At 40.5% G+C, this 21,359-nt stretch overlaps 2 protein-coding genes across 2 annotated transcripts in view; both read right to left on the reverse strand.

Annotated features, from left to right (window-relative positions):
* The window catches only part of prune2 (prune homolog 2 with BCH domain), a 7,542-nt gene extending 2,451 nt beyond the window's left edge, over window positions 1–5,091 (reverse strand). Inside the window, exons 1-7 of the mRNA XM_016286602.1 lie at window positions 4,972–5,091; window positions 3,342–3,418; window positions 2,858–3,058; window positions 2,603–2,779; window positions 1,117–1,219; window positions 834–965; window positions 642–728 (exon numbers count right to left, since the gene is read on the reverse strand). Of these exons, the coding sequence (XP_016142088.1) occupies window positions 642–728; window positions 834–965; window positions 1,117–1,219; window positions 2,603–2,779; window positions 2,858–3,058; window positions 3,342–3,396 (755 nt within the window). The 5' untranslated portion in view covers window positions 3,397–3,418; window positions 4,972–5,091. The remainder of the gene's footprint in view (window positions 1–641; window positions 729–833; window positions 966–1,116; window positions 1,220–2,602; window positions 2,780–2,857; window positions 3,059–3,341; window positions 3,419–4,971) is intronic.
* Window positions 5,092–7,619: 2,528 nt separating this feature from the next.
* Window positions 7,620–20,201, reverse strand: LOC107596015 (guanine nucleotide-binding protein subunit alpha-14-like). Its single transcript, XM_016286616.1, has 7 exons — window positions 20,067–20,201; window positions 17,593–17,777; window positions 17,318–17,472; window positions 11,108–11,236; window positions 10,898–11,027; window positions 10,406–10,559; window positions 7,620–7,654 (listed from the first exon to the last, which is right to left on the reverse strand). The coding sequence occupies exons 1-7, from the start codon at window positions 20,185–20,187 to the stop codon at window positions 7,620–7,622; spliced, it is 909 nt and encodes a 302-aa protein (XP_016142102.1). The 5' UTR covers window positions 20,188–20,201.
* Between the last annotated feature and the right edge of the window lie 1,158 nt (window positions 20,202–21,359).

Here is a 21,359-nt window from a genome sequence, read left to right on the forward strand (position 1 = left end):
TATATATATATATATATATATATATATATATATGTGTGTGTGTGTGTGTGTGTGTGTGTGTGTGTGTGTGTGTGTGACCCTGGACTACAAAGTCTTAAGTGTCAATTTTTCGAAATTGAGATTTATACATCATGAAAAAATAAGCTTCATCTAATGTAAAATATAGTTAAATAAAATGTGACCCTGGACCACAAAACCAGTCATAAGGGTCAATTTTTCGAAATTGAGATTTATACATCATGAAAAGCTGAATAAATAAGCTTCCCATTGATTTATGGTTTGTTAGGATAGGACAATATATGGCCGAGATACAATTATTTGAAAATCTGGAATCTGAGGGTGCAAAAAATTCTAAATATTGAGACAATTGCCTTTAAAGTTGTCCAAATGAAGTCCTTAGCAATGCATATTACTAATCAAAAATGAAGTTTTGATATATTTAAGGTAGGAAATTTACAAAATGTCTTCATGGAACATGATCAGTACTTAATATTTTAATGATTTTTGGCATAAAAGAAAAATCAATAATTTTGACCCATACAATGTATTTTTGGCTATTGCTACAAATATACCCCAGCGACTTAAGACTGGTTTTGTGGTTCAGGGTCACATATATGTGTGTATATATTTTTATTATGTACCTGATAAACGGTTTCGTGATGGCTAGAATTGTCCTAATGAACCATGATGGGTGAACAATGATGAAAGATTTTAAGTTCTTTCTGAGTCTGAAAAAGTGTAAACAACAACATTAGTCTTCATTTTTTAAATATACTGTATATATTGTGTATTGCACAGACGGTATATTTAGCAGGTAATAACATACTGTATACCTCCTATCAATCATCTGATAGCATCTCTTGAGCCAGTTTAGGCCAGGCATCCTCCGATGTGGAGTGGCTCCATTCAGGTACACAATCATGTAGTCCTCTGCTACCATGAGCTCTAGTGTACTGATAACATACCTGAGGAGTAATTCACATTCATTTAGTGATTTATTCTATATACAGATTATATTATTCTATTTGATGTCAGGATTAACAAGCCTCATGTAATAATTTGACATCAAGCCAACTGACTGCCCCAAAAAATCATGTCATATCTGGCTGAACTCACAAGAACAGATTCTCCATGATCTCGTGATAGTCCTCTCTGTCACTGTCAGGGAGGAAGCATGCAGCAAACACAATGATAGCATTTGCACCATTGCCATAGTAGCCTGTGGGTGAAGAAAATAACAGTTTTGAAGGTTCCCTGCAAACAGTCGCAGCAGTTGCTTAACACAATTTAAAGGCAGAATACTGGTTACTCTTGTGAAAACGAAGTGTGCTTAACTTAAATGTGCACTTTTAGTGTATCTTAATAGTATATTTTTTAAAAACTGTACTTGTAGTTAAGATAATATTAATGAAATAAAAGTACATAAAGAGTCACTTTCATGACTCTGTTTCTTAACACTTATTTTGATGTGTCTACTATATCAGCACACAAGTTGAGTACTTGATTATGACTGTAAGTGTGTCATGTTTAAAGTTAATATATTTAAATGTACTAAATTGCAACTTCATCATTACAAATGTGTAATTTTAAATACACGACATACATGTTTTAATAGATATTCATTTACAAAATGCTTTTATCTAAAGCGACTCACAAATGAGGAATACAAGCGATTTATCATAAGCGGACAATAACACAAGAAGTGTTAGCAATACAAAGTTTCATATAAAGATGTGCTTAAGTCCTACTTAAGAAGGTCAACAAATCACTCTTAAGGTCAACTAATTGCATTTCACATATATTGAAACTATAATACATTTTCATTTCATTATAAATAACATCCAATTAAGTGAATGAAAACATTACATTCAGTTCGCACTTAAGTGTATTCTTTCATATGGTAAATTGTTATTGTAAGTATGTTGTTTTTTCATAATAAGTACTCTTTTTTTTCTTTTTTTAAAGTATGCTGAAGTGCTAAAACCACATACAATAATGCACTTACAATGAAAACATATCGGGCAAGTGTACAGGACCACAAATAGCTGCAAATGCTGAAGGTATAACCACTTAACCATAACCTTTAAACATTACTTTTAAACAACACTGATTTAGATTCACTTACTGATCTTTTCTGTGCTAATAATCCTCAAATTGATGATTTAGGCTATGGGGTGTCCAATCCTGCTATTGGTGGGCCAATGACTGTCCTGCAAAGTTTAGCTTCAACCCCAATTAAACACACGTGAACAGCTAATCAAGGTCTAGGCATACTAGAAACCTCCAAGCAGGTGTGCTGAGGCTAGTTGAAGTTAAACTCTGCAGGACAGTGGCCCGAGTTTGGACACCACTGATTTAAGCATCACAGCTCAAATATCATACAGTTTATCCATGCAAGTCCCTCGACATATATAGCTTCATATATTTACTTTTAAATACTCCATTGTTGTTGCCCATCGACTTACATTGTAAGGACATACAGTACACACATTTCTCATTTGTCTTTGCACACTAAGAAAAGAGTCTCTATGCTAATCACTAGTCTCTTTAGTTTATTTAACCCAACATATTATTTTACATTGTCTTTGAAATATTACTTTACCTCCGTGGGATATGACTTTTTGGTAAGGTTCAAGACTCTTCATGTTGATGCGGTGCTCTTGCTCTCCAATGATGACGGTTCTCCAGAGTTTGGAATCCTGCCGCTCCTCCTGAGCACTGTATGTGGGAATGGGCTCAACTGCTTCTTTTGCAGAATCTCTCTGGGATGCTTGAGGTTCTGAACAATATTGTGTGTCAAGATATTGGTAATCTCTTTTTAATATTAAACAATTATTTACATGTTTGTATGTCCTACCTTCCCAGTCAATCTCATGGTCAGTATAGTCCGCTTCATCAGGGGTGTCCAGATCATCCACATTGATGTCGAGGTCATCTGGTGTGTCGAACAGGTCATCCTCACTTTGGTCCAATGATAGACTTATAGGAGGAGCCGACAGCTTCTTCCTCTGAGAGGCCACGCCCCCTTGGCCCTGCAGGGGCAGGGAAGTGGGTGGAGCTAGTGGAAATCAACAGACAATCATTAAGCATTTATCAAATGATCCATCTGTTCATCATATTATTTCAGACTGGTTCATTTGAATATTGCTCCTATAGACTGCCAAGGATTCAGGAATGTGTCCTGCTTGAGTAAATCATCAAGCCTAACAAGACTGTGTAGAAGAAGAGAATGTTATTTTACACCTCTGATTCTGAATTTGCAGCAGTCTTTGTAAAGGGCATCAGTCTTCTTTTGATATCCTGAGGCGTATTCTAGAAGTGTCAGTGTTTGTCAGTCTCACCTGGTCTACCCTCTGCCCCCTCAAAACTCATCTTGCGTTCATGAGTCTGGTCCATTCCCACATTGCCAGAAGGGGAACTATGAGAAACACACGCATAACCACTAGATGTTATTATCACTGTACTCAAATCTTTCTGTCAGACATAACAGGGAACATAATAATAATAATAATAATAAATTATATCACATAGACATAGACTTCTAGTCAAATGTGTGCTTTACAAAAAAAATAAATCATTAAAAATAAATCAGTAACCATTTAGTATATTAATAAATTATGGAGCACTTTCACATATACTTCCAGTTAAATGTGCTTCACAATACATTTTTTAGAAAAAACAGTAGCAACAGCAATAATAATAATAAATAATTATAGAGTACTTTCAAATTAAATGTGCTTTACAAACAATACATTTTTTAAAAAAAACAACAGCAATACAAATAATAATAAGAAATAATTATGGAGTACTTTCAAATTAAATGTGCTTTACAAACAATACATTTTAAAAAAAATAACAACAACAGCAATAATAATAATAATAATAATAATAATATATTTGGAGTACTTTCACCTATAGACTTCCAGTCAAATGTCCTTTACCAAAAAAAAAAAAACGAATCAACAATAATAATAATAAACTATCCAGCTGTACTTTACAGGTTTTACAGATCTAACACACACTTGCTAAAATCAGAGCTACAACACAAGGACTCACAGACTGTTTTAAATGAGTTTCAAGTAGTAGATGCGCTTAATACCGTGAATCCGGAAATTTTGCAGTTCTTCAATATGTTGTAATATCAGTCTTGCATTTGCTGCCTCTGCAATATGCAACAAACTGACTGTGAACAGAAAATGTAGTCTGCATAATCTTGTCTGCGCTAACAATCTATCTATACCATTCCTTTACCATCCCTGTTTGAAATTTAGAAGCAGTGTGAAATCATGTGTGAATTTATGCATACACATACACAGAGCCACGTGAGAAGGGAAGCCTGTCTTGCAATAAGCTGTCAGACGGTTGCTAGTTCTCAAACAGAGAATGTGAAGAGAGTGGGTGAGGGTGAAAGTGGATAGGTCTGTTGTTCTCTTCCTCCATCAAGACGTTGGATTAATCCATCCATCCATCCATCCTCCACAGCAGGAAACAGGAAAAGTGGGCGGGCATTATGTCATCATCATCATCAACCCCTTCTTTTCTGCTCTCTCTCTCCCCTCTTCTTTGTGAATCACTCTTCCGCCTCAGTGTCCACACACATTCGCATTTACAAACATGCAATCGCACACACATAGGCAAATAAATGAGCTGTACATGCAGAGCCATGAATTTGAATAATGACCAAAGTAGGTCAGCTGCATGTGCATAAAGGTTGAAACCTTATACGATAAAACATGTGTTTGCTTGTATTCAACATGACAAACACTCATTTATGATTCATATGCAAACAAAAGCAGCTGCCCATGTCTTGCATCATAAAGGATGCTGATGCTTAACCTCTTCCGCAACCAAATACTAAGATGCATCACAAACAACAATCCCTCCCTTTTCCCCTCCCATCTCAATGCTCAGGGTTTCAGATAAAAACATGCTTCCTTCATCCCCTGAATAAATTACCCTTAGTGCACTCACCACCACAGCTGAGGCACAGTTCTGTCTCCTGCCCTGGGTTTCAGATCATGGATGTGTGCCTGTATGTATCTCTCAGCATCAGGGATGCTCGGCTCACCCACTGCCAAGAGCCTTCACCATTTTGTGGTCATGTGACTCTGTTAAGCTCCAAATAAGGGCGTGAGGCTGTTCTCTCCGCCCAGAGCTTGAGATACAAACTTGTGAGACTCAGCAGCAGCACTGCTGTGAGGAAAGAAGCTGATGGGTCTGACTGCACAGGTGAACTGTGAGTGAGTCTGACTGTGCAGATGAGTAAAGAGACATGAATGAGTCTGTCTGTGAGAGCCAGAGATTTTCCCAGAGCCCATTCATGCTCATTAAATAAACTGAAGCCTTTGAAACTGAATATTCCTAAGGACTCTTTAGCATACTTTTAAAAAGAGGACTTATTGTGGAAATAATATTGCCGACTTTAAAAGAGTGTACTTAGGTGCTTACTACATGTAATGTTTTTGGACACTTAATTGCATGTAAATTGCCGTTACATGACAACATCTTATAGTTGAAATTTATATTAAATGCAAATAGCTGTTAAATGTAAAAACGTTAAAGTGTACCGCTGAATGTATACTGACAAGCATTTATGGTATAAAGTAAAATATATTTTAATGTAATTTCTGTTGAAACATGCATGTTGTATTGTATTTAATTGCAGTTTAGTATATTAATTTTAAATGTAATATTGAACACACACTACAGTTCAAATAAAAAATAAACACTTTACCAATTTGTTTCCTTTAAAGCACGGAAAGAGATTATTAAAGCATAAGTACACATTCAGTAAGTGTCTTTTTATTCCCTTAATATGATATTATCTGCAAGTACAGTTTTTTAAATACTTTTCAGGTTTGAAGTCCATTACAAGTGCACATTCAATACGATTAGGCACACTTCTTTTTCACAAAGGGTAGCTGAAGAATATAGTCCTATTGTTTCATTGGTTGTCTTGATTCCTTTCCAAGGTGTGTCTTGTTATCCTGTTTGCATCTCTGTGTATAAATAGCCCAGTGTTTTATGAAGTCTTTGTCAGTTGTTTAATGTCTGTGATGGTTGCTCCCTGCCCTTGTCGAAGTTCCTTGTTTTACCCATGTTGGATTACTTGTTGGTTCCTGAATTTTTATTAAACTCCTGCACGTAGATCCTCACCTCTGTTTACCTGTTTGCTCTGTGTCTCATAAACCATGCCATGTCAGTTTCATATTTCACCCCAAAGTTTAATAAGAAATGTATAAATAAATTGAAGCATAAGGATCACTAAGATGCATTATTATATTATTTTCGTGACAATTTTCACATCATGTCTAGACAGACTAAATCAAACAGTAATTAGAATGGCGTTGTATGTTAAGGTTAATAAGAAATATAAGGGAAAGTGTATATTATGATGCTTTCCTTTCCATGTTTTCCACTATTGTTAAAGGGGTCATATGATGTTGCTAAAAAGAACATTGTGTTTATTTGGTTTAGGGTTCAACAAACAGATTATTTTCCACATACTGTACATTATTGTTTCTCCTCTATGCCCCGCCTTTCTGAAACGCATTGATTTTTACAAAGCTCATCGATCTGAAAAGCGAGGTGTGCTCTGATTGACCAGCTATCCAGTGCGTTGTGATTGGCCGAATACCTCAAGCGTGTAACGGAAATGTTACACCCCTTACCATATTGTGATGCCCTGTCCGACCGGAGCGATGAGACAAAAACATTAAAACCCATTATAAACGAGGCATTTGTTGCATCCAGTGGGGACATAATTACGGATTATAATGACTTATACTGTCTTTTTACGTGTTGCATCGCGCCGCGTAAACATAAAACCATGTCTGCATTTGTGATCGGAGAAATGACAAACTACAATCGCTACTCTACACTGCTCAAAACTCGCGTTTGAATCATCAGTGGCAAATCCTTTAAATATGAAAAGGTACTTACAGTCTGTGAGTCAGAACAGCTGGCATTGTAGTCTACTCTACCAGGATCAGGAAACAGTCCTCCCTAAAATGCACTGCACATGTCTGATATTTGGGTTGAAGTGTTCTGGAACAGTGTTGTAAATACAACTTAACCACTGATTTCTAGTCGTGTCCTCTTTTGGAAGACCAAACAAAGTAGTTTCGCTTTCGCAGCGAAACGCACAGCGTCTTCACAACATAGCGGCGGCGGTGGCAGCAACAATAAAGTTACGCCTTCTTTCTTTGCTTGAACATTTGGGCGATGTTATGTAAATCTTCCCACACAGTGACGTAGATATGTGGGGGCGTGTTTAAACGAGGCGTTTTAGGAGGGTGTGGACCAGTCTTAATTTTTATAAAGAATATCTCTTTGGGTTTGAGACTTTAGTCTTTGCAACATTAGGGATCTTACCTATTCACGAACAGCTTGTAACACTCCAAAGAGAAAGGAAAACTTGAAATCGCATCATATGACCCCTTTAACTTTTTCACAGTTCTACAGTATACTACAGTGTAACTAATCATTTTTACAAATATTCCATGTAGTCTCTAAACTAAAACGAGGTCATAACCATTCTGTAAATGCACATACTCAAATCATATACAGTATTGTGGTCATATGCCTTATACTGTAAACAGCCATGTGCGCTCAGGTGATCATTCGCTCAATGTGTCCATAAACGAGATTACACCTGAAACCACAAGGTAAAATTGACAAGCTCTGTTTTTTCCTGCTCTATTATGATTTGTCATGTTCTAGGATTTAAGATCTACACAGTGTTGAGAAAACTGTGTTGTGTGTTCAGCTACTCACCAGCTTTCTGTTGCTAGTCTCTTGTAAGTGTTAAAGGAAGCAATGGGAGGTGCTCTGTGACCTCTTACTCAAAAAGTGTTTGGTCCAATGTTCATCGCTACGGCAACTGTGCCACACCTGACATAACTAAGTGTAAAGTTATAAATCACTGCTGGAGTTATAGAATCGCTCTTTAGCTATGCTGAACAATCTCAGCACTCAAAAGCAAACACATACACACATTTCAATGCTTTTTTGTGTGGATTCACAGTTAAAATCGTACAATCATAATTGAATACAAATATTTTAGGACTTAATACAGAAAAAAACAATAACATTGTGCACATGAACAGACTGCTGTTAGAAAAGAAATGGAATCTTGCTGGTGTCCCCACTGGGTTTTTATCTAGCTTACTATTTCCCACATTTTTTATTTAGTTGATTTTTGTTACTTACAATGTATAAATAATACAAGAAAAGCTGTGTTAACACCAGCTGAGTTTGCTTTGATGTCACTTAGGAGATCAGAGCATTAGTCAAAGAAAAAAAAAACACTGATATGCTATACTGTAAGATTTTCACAAAATCTTTAAGGACATAAAAGTAGCATGGAAGAAAATCAGAACTTTTATGTTATGATGTTTGTGATGTATTCATGCAATACATTTTAGATGGAAATTTTGGATTGAAATTTCAATAAATGTTTTTTTTTTCGGTCAATTTTCAGACAAATTTTAGTTTTAAAAAAAAAATCAAAAAATATGATGGCATGTTTTGGCACATACAGTATATGTTTTATTTTTTGCTCACTAGCATACTGTATTGCATCTGTTGTAAAAATAAAAAAAACATTTTAATGACATACTAAAGTGTCACACATCAGTTTAGCTTCTACCTAAAGACTCACACTAAAAGTCGTTACCGTACATACAGTAAATATTTACAAACACGTGTTATTTAGAGAGTAGAGACTTGAAACTATCTGTACTGAAGTATCATTCTTGTATCCATGCCAGTGTTGGGGAACTATTTGAATAGCAAAGACAGTGGCTACAATTGATTTGCATGGATTCAAAGTCTGTCTTTTATGGCAGCCTGTCTTAATTCATATTTCATTCAAATCTTGTATAGAAATAGAATATAATATGGCAGATATTCACTAAGATGGTCACATGAAAATATAGCCTATACCGTTTACCTGATACCACAGATTTTAAGGTTTGTCTTTGGAGTAGATTTAGCTTACTAAGAAGTTTATGGATAGGTTACGGATGAGAAGATGGCAGGGTCAGAAATGTCATATAATAATAATTATTGAATTGGTTTTTGTGTTGTCATAGAACATTTGATGAATTTTATTCTTTTCAAATCTGGGCCTATAAAGCATAATATGGATTTTGATTGATGGTTAGAAAAATACCCTCATGAAGGAAAAATTTTAATAAATGTCCCCGAAAATCTGTTCCATATTGTCCCTAACATCAAATTTAAATGGATAACTCACCCAAAAATGAAAATTCTGTTATCATGTACCCTCATATTTTTTTCCCAACCTGTGTGACTTTCTCTCTTCTTTAAAACACAAAATTAGATATTTCTTTTTTTGGGTGGACTATCCCTTACAGATCTCTCCATTCTTTGTAAGTGGGAAAACTTGAAAAATCGGCAGTGTATCAAATACTTATTTGCCCCACTGTATATTAATATATTTGACAGTACAAAATACAACTTGTCAGAGAATGTTTCTTTTTCATACAATGGACCCTTTTCACATGACTGTGATGATGTGTTTTATCGGTCATCAGCATTGCAAAAATTGTTATATTTTCATTTTTTTTTAATTGCATGTACATTTATAACACTTAACTTTGTATTATATTACCTTTGCATCAAATTACAAAAAAAATAAAATAGTTATTGCTGCTGTGAGGGTGTTTTTAATACAACGTCTATGGGAGTGATGGTAAATCATGGCCCATAGAGGGGGGGAAGTCATGGCTTAATGGTTAGAGAGTCAGACGTCATGGCCTAATGGTTAGAGAGTCAGACTTGTAACCCAAAGGTTGTGGGTTCGAGTCTCGTACCGACAGGGATTGTAGGTGGGGGGAGTGAATGTACAGTGCTCTCTCCCACCTTCAATACCACGACTGAGGTGCCTTTGAGCAAGGCACCAACTGCTCCCTGGGCAGCCACAGCATAAATGGCTGCACACTGCTCCTGGTGTGTGTGTGTTCACTGCTGTGTGTGTACACTTTGAATGGATTAAATGCAGACCACATGTCACTTCACTTTAAAAGTAAATTTGACATTGTTTTCTCTTCTGACTGCACAAAATTTTTAGTCTCCCATTCACTAGTCTAGAAGTTTACCCAACTATGATGAATTCCACTGCTGGGAAACCCGGAAAAGTGAAAAAGGTCCATAGCACTGTCTCACTGTACTGGCAGTTTTTTTTTCACTTCACTAAAATTTTATATGTTTTTATACCTAAAACAAGTGATGAATCTGCCAGTTTTGGTAAGACAAATTATCTATGAAAACAAGCCTTATGCTGTGTTGCTTCTCATTTAAATGTATGTTGTTTCAACAAAAAATATAACAAAAATGCTTGTTAAGAAAAGGATTTTAGCTGTGTTTTTGGCACTCCAACCTGTATATTGTGGAAAATAGTCTACAAGATGTGACTTTGAGATCTTCTCCTTCAGGATATCTGTTTTATTGAGGAAGAGGATGATAGAGGACTCCTGGAACCAGGAGTAGGAGATGATTGTCTTAAAAAGGGCCTTACTCTCCTCCATGCGGTTCTGGGAAGGTATAATATCACATCAACAGAATTAACAACTGTGAATCACCTATGATGTAACGATGCTAAATCTTAGGCCCGGTTTCACAGACAGGGCTTAGACTAAACCAGGATTAGGCCATAGTTCAATTAGGACATTTAAGTATTTTTTATGAACATACTTCTATTTTTACTAAAACAAAGGCACTGATATATTTTAAGATCAGTCAGTGCAAGTTTCTTTCAGTTGAAACAACTCAGACTTACATTTTAGTCTAGGATTAGGCTTAAGCCTTGTCTGTGAAACCGGGGGATAATAACCCAGATAAGCTACTAAGACAATTCAAGGAAGTGACTAACCTCATTGGCACACTCATATAAGACTTGGTCGTACTCGCTCAGAGCAACCAGGAAGATGATGGAAGTAACGTTTTCAAAACAATGGATCCACTTCCGTCTCTCTGACTTTTGGCCTCCAACATCCACCATTCTACAAAAACAAGTGGTTTTGAATTACATAATAGGTAACAGTCAGTCGTCCATCGTCACACCACCACAATTAACAGTTACCTGAATATGACTGTCTGGAGGTCAAAGATGTACTCAATGATGCCTGTGGTTGGAATTCGGACTCGCAGAATATCCTGAATCGTCGGCAAGTAAAAGGCTACAGATATTCTGTCAATGTCATCGAGGTAACTGGTAAACAGAAACGAAACAGACTTTGAGAAACCGGGAAAACTCCTTTTCAATTATTTGTCCAAAACCCTGAATGGCCACCAAAACTCGACACAAAATAAAGGAATGTTTCGATTTCATATGATAAAGCAAGACATATTTTTTAAATTTAAATATCACGTCATATGTAGGGTTGCAAAAAGGTGGAACATTTTCAGTAAATTTCGGAAACATTACAGAAATTTTGGAAACTTTCCAGGATTTTTTGGGAATATTCCAGGGGGTTTTGGAAAGTTTCCGGAAATTTACCGGAAATTTTCCACCCCTTTGCAACCCGAGCCATATGTCATAATTATTTTCTATTTATCTATCCACAGATAGACTAGTAAAATAGAAAGTTGACTAGTAAACTAGTAAAATTATTGATTGTGTACTAAGATGAAAAGTGACTTGTGTTGCATACATTTTATCATTTCATGAATTCCCTGAATCAAACCAATGACGTTGGCTTTGCACTACAGTCTGTGCTACAGTCTGTACTGTACAATGATTACCATATTACGATACCATGGTATTAACATGGCATTCCAAAGAATACAACAAACACTAAGTTTAATGGGGAAAAACGTAACCTCGGTTTCCTGAGATACGGGAACGAGTACTGCGTCTTGCTTAAGACGCATATGGGAAAAAGCCTTTTTTCTCCTGAACTGAAGCCTTTTCATTCACACAGTGAAACTGCACGGCCATGGGTTCGTGCAGTTCTTAAAATACGAACCAATGGCATCGAAGCCTGCCAGAATGGGCGGGGCATCTGGCTATATAAGCGGGCGCTCACCACAGGATTCTCAGGTTTACCGTATCTCAGGGAACCGAGGTCACGTTAGTAACCGAGTACGTTCCCTTTCGATACTTCACTCATACTGCGTCTTGCTTAAGACGCATATGGGAACATAGTACAATCACGCCGTGTTAATGTAGTGGAACGACTAAAGGTATAAACTTCCATAAGCAACCAATGCTCATAGAGTAGCGATAATAACCCAAGGCTAAGAAGGGCCGAGCTTTCTAGGTCACACCCGGCCTGGTTAATCGTTCCAGAGTATTCTCGTAACTTCGACACCCAGGGGTCGAGAGCTAACTGGTGAAACAATGCCAGAGAACTTGGGTGTGATATGGCCAAGGGCTCTCTGCCATATTTGTTCAAGCGGAACTTCTGTTGAAGTGCCACTTCAAGCGGAAAGGACCCTGGCCTGCAAGGCCGGGACTTCCAGGTTATAAAACCTTGTGAACGTGGACGGCGAAGCCCAGCCGGCCGCCTCACAAATGTCCACAATGGACACACCATTGGACCATGCCCACGACGAGGCGATGCCTCTAGTCGAGTGCCCCCGTGCTCCAATGGGGCATTGGAGGCCCAAGGAAGAGTACGCTAGCGAGATGGAGTCTACTATCCAAGAGTTGTTTCCGATCACCTATAGGGAGCAGAACACTCAGTATAGATTCTCAAAGCTCTGACGGGGCAGAGCAGAGATAGCTCTCTGTCCTCTTCAGCTCTACTGTTCATCAGTAGCTAAGTTAGCTCCGATAGCCTCAGCTGGTTCATCCAAAGGGGGGCCACCAGGAGAACCCTGTGTTCTTGTTCCCTCACTCACCTGATTACCTGTGGAATCAGAGCGATCGGGGGAAAAGCATAGAGAAGGAGGTTGGGACAATCGTTGGCCAACGCGTCCCTGGTCTTTGAGAAATAGATTGGGCAGTGAGAGTTGTCTTCTGAGGCGAAGAGGTCCACCTCTGCCTCGCTGAAGATCTCCCAGATCCTCTGAACCGTCTGAGGATGGAGCGTCCACTCCCCTGAGAGGACATTGCTCCTTGATAACATGTCCGCTCCCTGGTTCAATTTGCCCGGTATATACGCTGCCCTCAGCAAGCGCAGGTTGGGTTGAGCCCACTCTAAGAAGCGCTCTACCAGCACTTCGAGGAGAGGCCTCCCTGGCGATTTATGTCAGACAACTGTCGGACAACAAACCTGAGTTGGAGGTGTCTGTCGTGACAACTGTCTTTCTGTGAACCATCCTCATGGCCACGCCCTGTTCCATCCAGCGGGAGTTCTTCCAGGGGGTCAGGGCTGATACACAGGCCTGACTCACCCTGATATGCACGTCTGTGATGCCACGCATGGATGGAACCCGTGGTTTCAACCAGCGCTGAAGGGGGCGCATACGCAGCAGACCCAACTGTCGCACTGGATATGCTGCTGCCATGAGGCCCAGCATCATTTGAAACGCTTTGAGAGGGCGAGTGGTACCGATCTTGAAGGAGGTCGTAAGCTTCTGTATGGCCAGAGCTCGTTCCGGTGTGACTACAGCTTTCATTTGGGCTGAGTAGAAAATAGTTCACAGGAACGAAAATCACTGGCTGGGAAGCAACGAGCTCTCAAAATTGACCCTGAGTCCCAGGCACTCCAGGTGGCTGAGGAGGAGGGTTCTGTGAGATATTAATTCTGCCTCCGACAGGGCCAGAACGAGCCAGTCGTCTAGGTAATTGATAATACGGATTCTCATTTGTCTTAGAAGGGCGAGAGCCACATCCATGCACTTCGTAAAAGTGCAGGGGGCCAGGGACAGCCCGAAGGGAAGGACCGTATATTGATAAGCCACTCCCTCAGGCGAATCTCAAGAATGGCCTGTGACGAGGGGCTATCTGGATGTGAAAGTATGCATCCTTCAGGTCCAGAGAAAAGAACCAGTCTCTCAAGTGAATTTGAGCGAGGATCTGTTTCAATGTAATCATCCTGAACGACCTCTTCATGAGGGCGCGATTCAGGTGTCTGAGATCGAGGATGGGTCGGAGGCCACCATCTCTTTTGGGGACGAGGAAGTAACGGCTGTAAAAGCCTGACTCGCTCTGGGCTGGAGGAACCTTTTCCATGGCTCCTTTTGCCAGCAAATCAAAATTGACCCTGAGTCCCAGGCACTCCAGGTGGCTGAGGAGGAGGGTTCTGTGAGATATTAATTCTGCCTCCGACAGGGCCAGAACGAGCCAGTCGTCTAGGTAATTGATAATACGGATTCTCATTTGTCTTAGAAGGGCGAGAGCCACTCCCGAGCGATTTTGCGCGAGGATCTGTTTCAGTGTAATCATCCTGAACGACCTCTTCATGAGGGCGCGATTCAGGGGTCTGAGATCGAGGATGGGTTGGAGGCCACCATCTCTTTTGGGGACGAGGAAGTAACGGCTGTAAAAGCCTGACTCGCTCTGGGCTGGAGGAACCTTTTCCATGGCTCCTTTTGCCAGCAAATTCATCACCTCTGAGCGCAGGACGTGAGCGTCCTTGCTCTGCACTGAGGTGGGGACCACGCCGCTGATCCTCAGCTTTATCCTCACTTTATTATCCCCATAACCCATCTCGACACTCCGGGGATGGCTTGCCAGGCCTTGGCGAGGGGTTGAATTAACTCGGGTGACTGGCTGCATGGGGGCAGGACACTTACGAGTAATGGAAGAGGAAGTTTGCCCTGTCAAAGAGCTGCGTGGAGAGTGATGCAAGCGGGGGCCTTGCCGGCTTTAATCACTCAAGCCTGATCGATCATACCCGCGAGTTTGCCATTTCTGCCTCCGAGTAACTGGGAGGAGAGAAACACCAGAGCGGGGGAGGCGGGGCTTAGCGACGCACACACAAATGCAAAGCTGCCCGCATTTCGCTTTGATCTGCCTGGGAGGATTAAGCTGCTTTTATAACGAGGTGCAGCTATCCTCATGTGTAACACACACTGGCAGATTAAGCACGCATGATGTGTGTAGAGGATTGCTCAAGTCTGATCATTCAACCCGCGAGCTCGTCGTTGCTTCCTCCGAGGTAGCTGGGAGGAGAGAAACATGAGCGCGGGGAGGCGGGGCCGCCTTACGCGAACGAACGGGGGCAGACTGCTTTTGTGGTAAAAGCGGCCTGTGTCTGTGAGCGCAGCCATAGTGACACACACACAAATTTGAATTATGCTCCGATCTACTTTGTAGGATAGAGCCGCTCAATGTAAAGAGGGGCACTGATCCTTTTGTGTGAGACACGGATCGAAGCGCAGCAGGGAGAGCGAGTACGCAGGCTCTGTGTCGGCGTGAGATCGCTCAGACCCGGTTGCTTAGTTCCCAGGCTTCGTCACTCCTCTCTCCAAGGCTTGCTGAGAGAGGAGAAACGTGAGAGCGGGGCTGTTCAGTGAAAGGCGGTCCACGAGTGGAGAAAAGCGAGACTCATGCTCGAGTGAGCATTCTGTCTCAGTAAGCGCGTAGCTCACTGCCCTTCTGCGGCGGATCCGAGTGCAACGGAGAGAGAGCACGCAGGCACAGCGCCGGTATGAGATCAGTCAGACCGATTGCTTATTCCCTGACTCCGCTGTTTCCCTCTCCAAGACTCGCTGAGAGAGGAGAAACGGGAGAGCGGGGCTGTCTCCAGTGGAGGCGGACCGCGAGTGGAGAAGAGCGAGACTCTTGCTTGAGTGAGCATTTTGTCTCAGTAAGCGCGTAGCTCACTGCCCTTATGCGGCAGATCCGACAAGTGCAACGGGGAGAGTGAGCACGCGGGTACAGTGCCGGCATGCGATCGCTCAGACCCGGTTGCTTAGCTCCCTGACTCCGCTGTTTCTCTCTCTGAGGCTCGCTGAGTGAGGAGAAACGGGAGAGCGGGGCTGCCTCCAGCGAATGGAGAAGAGCGAGACTCATGTGAGAGAGCAGTCTCTGCATGGGGTCTGCCCAGACAGATAACATACTCATTGCTCTTCTGCATCGTGCAAGTTTCCCTGCACGAGCCACACTTGCAGAGCAACATTTGCAACAATGTTGCTAGAATTTGCTCTTTTAGGGCTTACCTGATAGAAGAAGCAGGTCAGTTGTGCTGAGAGGTCCCGATTCCAGCTGCGAAGGCGTGTCAACGGCGAGCAGGCTTTCAGGATCAGCGATGAGCGTGGAGTCGTCGCTGAAGGAGAAGAAATCTGAGAATCCTGTGGCGAGCGCCCACTTATATACCCAGATGCCCCACCCATTCTGGCGGGCTTCGTCGCCATAGGCTCGTGCAGCTCCGCTGTCGAGCCATTGGTTCATTTTTTAAGCACTGCACGAACCAATGGCCGTGCAGTTTCACTGCGTGAATGAAAAGGCTTCAGTTCAGGAGAAAAAAGGCTTTTTCCCATATGCGTCTTAAGCAAGAAGTGAAGTATCGAAAGGGAAACACATTATTGCATTATTATGGTGCCATATCTAAAATGCACAAGTGTACTAGTACTAATAGTACTAAAAAAATAGTACAATAGCCACGCGAGATAACAGGTCTGTGATGCCCTTAGATGTCCGGGGCCACAATGGGCGGATCAGTGTGTGTCTCTCGGCGCAGGGTAGACACACTCACACTGGTAACCCGCTGAACCCCGCTCGTGATCGGGACTGGGGATTGAAACTATTTCCAATCAACGAGGAATTCCCAGTAAGCAAAGGCGAGAGATCTCTCTGAGATGGGGGCCCCCGGCCTCCGCCCATGGAAAGAAAAAAATCGTAACAAAACGAGGGCGTGAATGGAAGGATCTTTACACGAGACGTACTTTCGGCGACCCCACCCAAAGCGGGGGAGCCGCCCCCGACGGATACCCTGCAGGTTCAGAGAGACCTCTCACCTTTGCCGGGCTGACCCGATAATGATCCTTCCGCAGGTTCACCTTAATCAACGCAAGCTTATGACCCGCGCTTACTGGGAATTCCTCGTTGATGGGAAATAGTTTCAATCCCCAGTCCCGATCACGAGCGGGGCCTCTCGGCGCAGGGTAGACACATGCAGATCCGCCCATTGTGGCACGCCTGCAGCCCCGGACATCTAAGGGCATCACAGACCTGTTATTGCTCCATCTCGCGTGCCTGAACGCCACTTGTCCCTCTAAGAAGTTGAACGCCGACCGCACGGGGCCGCGTAACTATTTAACAAGCCGGAGTCTCGTTCGTTATAGGAAAGAACCAGACAAATTGCTCCATCAACTAAGAACGGCCATGCACCACAACCCATAGAATCGAGAAAGAGCTATCAATCTGTCAATCCTTTCCGTATCCTTACACTGTACTCACTATTTGGTAGAGTCTGATAACTGGAACTCTCTCCTGCGTTCAAAGCATTTCTGCAGGCCTTGGTCTTTCCACACACTCTTGATGGCTTCAGCATGTTTAGGCTCCAGTGACTGTACTGTTTCTGGGATCACACTGTTAAGCATTGCAGCATATGTCTACAACACACACAGATAAGATTTTAGTTTTGATGGGAGAGCTAATACATGTTTATTTACTGAAGATATTTAACATGTCTAGTAAAACATATGTTTTGTCTTGGAATTCCTGGTGCATACTTTGTTTTTTTCATCAGCAAAAGGAATATTCAGGTGCTCCATGGCTTGAAGCAGGTTGTGAATGGAAACAAAGATATTCTGGAACACCAGCTTGGCATAGGCCATCCTGTCCTCTTCTGTGTAGCCCCTGCCATGTATGATTCTCATCTGCTTGATGAACGTGCTCTTCCCGCTCTCCCCCGTGCCTGTCGAAGGACATGGAAAGTTTTTGCTGTAAGACATCATGCATTAGATGGTTACTGTGTAGCTACAGTACATGAATAGTTTTGAGACCATTAGTATTGAGACCAAAAATTAACCAAAGCTTTGTCTCATCACAATCCAGTTTGTATTGAAAAGAATATCCTGGAGTCACTAAGTGACTCTTTTTGTTTTTCCTTGCATTTCGTATGTGTTGCAAACAACTTTATGGTGAGTAAATGATGACAGATTTTTCTTTTTTCTTTTTAATAAATATTCACTTTAATGCCAGCGGTAAAGCTTCAAAGACCACTGCAGTATTGCTGCAGTTTTTTTTTTCCATCTCAGTTCTGAATTTGGTATGATGAGAACTGATTACACTGATCTGACATTTTTTCATACATCCTTCATTACAACATTCCTGTTCTGGTGGAATTTAAAGGTGCCATATATGTTTTTTGAAGCTATTGAACTGAACTGAATCAACATTGAACTAACTTGAGCTGAAAAATGACAGTAGAGCTAAATTTGAATTTGTCTTATATTTCCTGAAGTTCGCATCACTGATTCTGATCTGATTCTAATAGTCATCTCTCTGTCACCGTTGTTGTAACTCATGTGCGCTTCTACATATTCAAATTTGGTGTGGCGTGAAAAACCTCAAAACATCTCCCTTTTTTGTTACACCAAACAAAGGAAGTCCTATGAGTCTGTAACAACATAAGGATGAATACGACAGAATCCCTTAATAGCGTTAGTGTTATTTTGCAGATATTCACAGTAACCTTCAGCAACAGAAATTCTCTCTTACAAAAATATGAAGGGAAATGATCTATTCAATCATGCTCATTTTTAGAAACACACAGAGACCAGACAAAGACTCCTAGTATGGATTTTCAAATTTGCATGTTTGCCTTAGGATATGAATATTGTGATTGTGTGAACAAAATGATCTGCCAGTAAGGTGTGAATGGTTTGAATATGATTTGCATTAATATGAAACCATAGTTAAACAACTATACTTAGACACTATCGTTCAACAAAATAGTGGCGGAGCTAGAGTTTTATACATGGCGTGGCCAAGGCTAATTCAGGGAGTCCATAGACCATAACAGAGAATCAGTGTATAACTCTAACCTGGCATAAAAAAGCATGAATAAATCCTATGATTGCTGATTACTTCACATTACAACACATTAGCTATACATTCCTACCATAACTTCAAATGTTAGTCTATTGGAACTTATTTCTATCATCTGATTAACCAGCGGTTGGAGCAAAAGATCTAACATTAACTTATACAGTGAATTCATTTTGTAAATGTTGTTCAGGAAACCTAAAACATTTCCTCGGATGTTCATTCATATTTATTTCATGCTAATTAGAATGCACTCCTGCTTAGCGTGAACCGAGGCAAAGGGGCAGCGCACGTGAACCATCATGCCACTAAAGAGCTCCAAACCCATACAGAACACCAAACGCAGTCTGTTGACTTTGATAACACATAACCAAGTACGATGCCACAAGCACACACGCAAAAACCATTCAGACATTGCAGTGCTGGATGTGAATGATTCATGATTGTATCTATTACGTGCCAGACAGGTCTGACAGTTTTGCTAAAAGGGTAGAGATTGGTATCATGGTCAAAACAAGGAAACACTGGACAAGCTCATTCATCTGTTCTTCTGTTAAACTGGTATTAACCCAACTGATTCGAAATAAACTTAACCTAAAATTTAGCGCAAAATACATAAGTAGATATCAAGGAAAACATAAACTAACTGAAACATGAATAACTGGTTATTTTCTGTATGATGCAAGTACACATAGGACGTGATGGAGCTGATCCTATCAGTACTTAGGAATTCACACATTGTTCCTGTTTGCATGCTTTTTTGTAAATATCTTGGCATGCTTACTTGCATTTTAGTTTCATTAAATGCAGAAAAAAATACTGCTATACTGTGTGAGACTGAATGAATTTCCATTGACATCCTTTTGCATATATTTGCATGTGGCCGCTAACAGTCAGGAAATATGTCATCTAAACATTTGAAGTGTGAATTGTGTAAGCCTTATAAATATAAAAGCTGTAGCACATATCATCTGACAATTTAATTGTAATTCATTGTAATAATTTAATGTCAATAAATGACTGTTTTCAGATTGTTTTAAGATGCTGAACAACTCAAATTATTTCAACTGACCATTACAAATTTTCAGGTGTCACTAAAAAATAGAAATCTGCATACATAAAATAAAACAAACAAACAAAAATGAAAAGTACATACCTAAAAGCAAAAGTTTCAGTTGTCGGGATGAATCCCGCTTATCCATCTTAAGCTGTCTCTCAATTTCTTGGTGAATCCTGATGCTTTCTCTGTCTTCACCTGACAAGCAGCAGTCCCCCATCCTGAACAGCTTGAACCTTCTCCAGTACTTAGCAGTTAACACATTCATCCAGTCGCTCACCAGTGTTAAAAAGTCTTCAAGAAAGCCTATGGGAACACGCCTACCTCAGGACCAGCTTGATGTACTGCAGTTTACAGGTGAAGTTTCTTCCTCATTCAATGAATGGGGTGGGTGTCACATAAGGCATTAGTTCCTTTTTCCTCTGCACCAATTACAATTGCTTTCTATTAAAACACACACACACACACAAAGCCCAAATCATGAGCAAAAGAACTGAAGAATGCCATTTTAAAATTGTATATATAAATTGTATATATTGTATATATATATATAATATATATTTTTTTTTTTTTTATTATTATTTTTTTATTATTCTTGTGCACCTTGTCCACATAAGACTAACACTGGAGATCATGTTGCATACAAGGAAATTCTTCTAGCATTACGCCTCATGCTCAAAATGGCAGTAAACAAATCTGGTTTGTTGACTGATTTTTGAGGGGTTTTGGGCACTTTTCAGATGGTCAGATCAGGAGCCCAGCTAAACCAGTTAAACACCAGCTTGTCCAGGCTGGGAGACCAGCCTAACCTGTTAAGATCAACTTAAACCAGCTAAGAGCAGCAACCCAGCTTAGACTGGTTTAATTTTTTTTTCAGCAAGGCAAAATGGGCCAAAATTATAATTTTAAGAAGAACTTTTATCACATTTGAAACCGCCAGAGGCAGAGAATAGCATTATAGGATTATAGCGTACCATACATGAATGTAAATACAGTATGTTCTTTTTCAAGCAATTCTCTCAACGAAAAGAGTACATGTGCTCTAGCAACAATAAAAGCTGTGGAAACAAGTGTAGTCTTTATTACAGTTTTCTCAGTCGCTTTGGTGCATTTCTCGAATCATCCTTAATATTTGCAAAGAAATATGTGCATTTCTCAAAACAATTTGTACAAACAGCACCAGACTATGGATCACCTGCAAAAGCCTGTAACTTACTCAAAATCTTTAGTTCATCTCTCAAAAGTAAGTATTTATGTCAATGCACATATCGGTGCCATCAGAATGAAAAGTCCTCATGTCATTGTTCACAAACAAGATAGTCAAAATGCTTAGTCACGTTGTCAATATAACAGTGCACTTTGTTACAGTAAGACAGCTGTTGAATTTCAGTA

Source organism: Sinocyclocheilus grahami, unplaced genomic scaffold (genome assembly GCF_001515645.1).
Source record: "Sinocyclocheilus grahami isolate Dianchi unplaced genomic scaffold, SAMN03320097.WGS_v1.1 scaffold212.1, whole genome shotgun sequence".
In the NCBI taxonomy this organism is placed as follows: domain Eukaryota; kingdom Metazoa; phylum Chordata; class Actinopteri; order Cypriniformes; family Cyprinidae; genus Sinocyclocheilus; species Sinocyclocheilus grahami.

What these genes read in the sequence shown, in the direction of transcription:
- LOC107596015 (XM_016286616.1), bottom strand. Translation starts at nt 20,187, where the DNA reads ATGGGGGACTGCTGCTTGTCAGGTGAAGACAGAGAAAGCATCAGGATT. An exon ending in ACTGAAACTTTTGCTTTTAG is followed by an intron (nt 17,778 to 20,066) that starts GTATGTACTTTT and finishes GTCCTTCGACAG; the next exon opens with GCACGGGGGAGAGCGGGAAG. An exon ending in CTCCAGACAGTCATATTCAG is followed by an intron (nt 11,028 to 11,107) that starts GTAACTGTTAAT and finishes TTGTTTTTGTAG; the next exon opens with AATGGTGGATGTTGGAGGCC.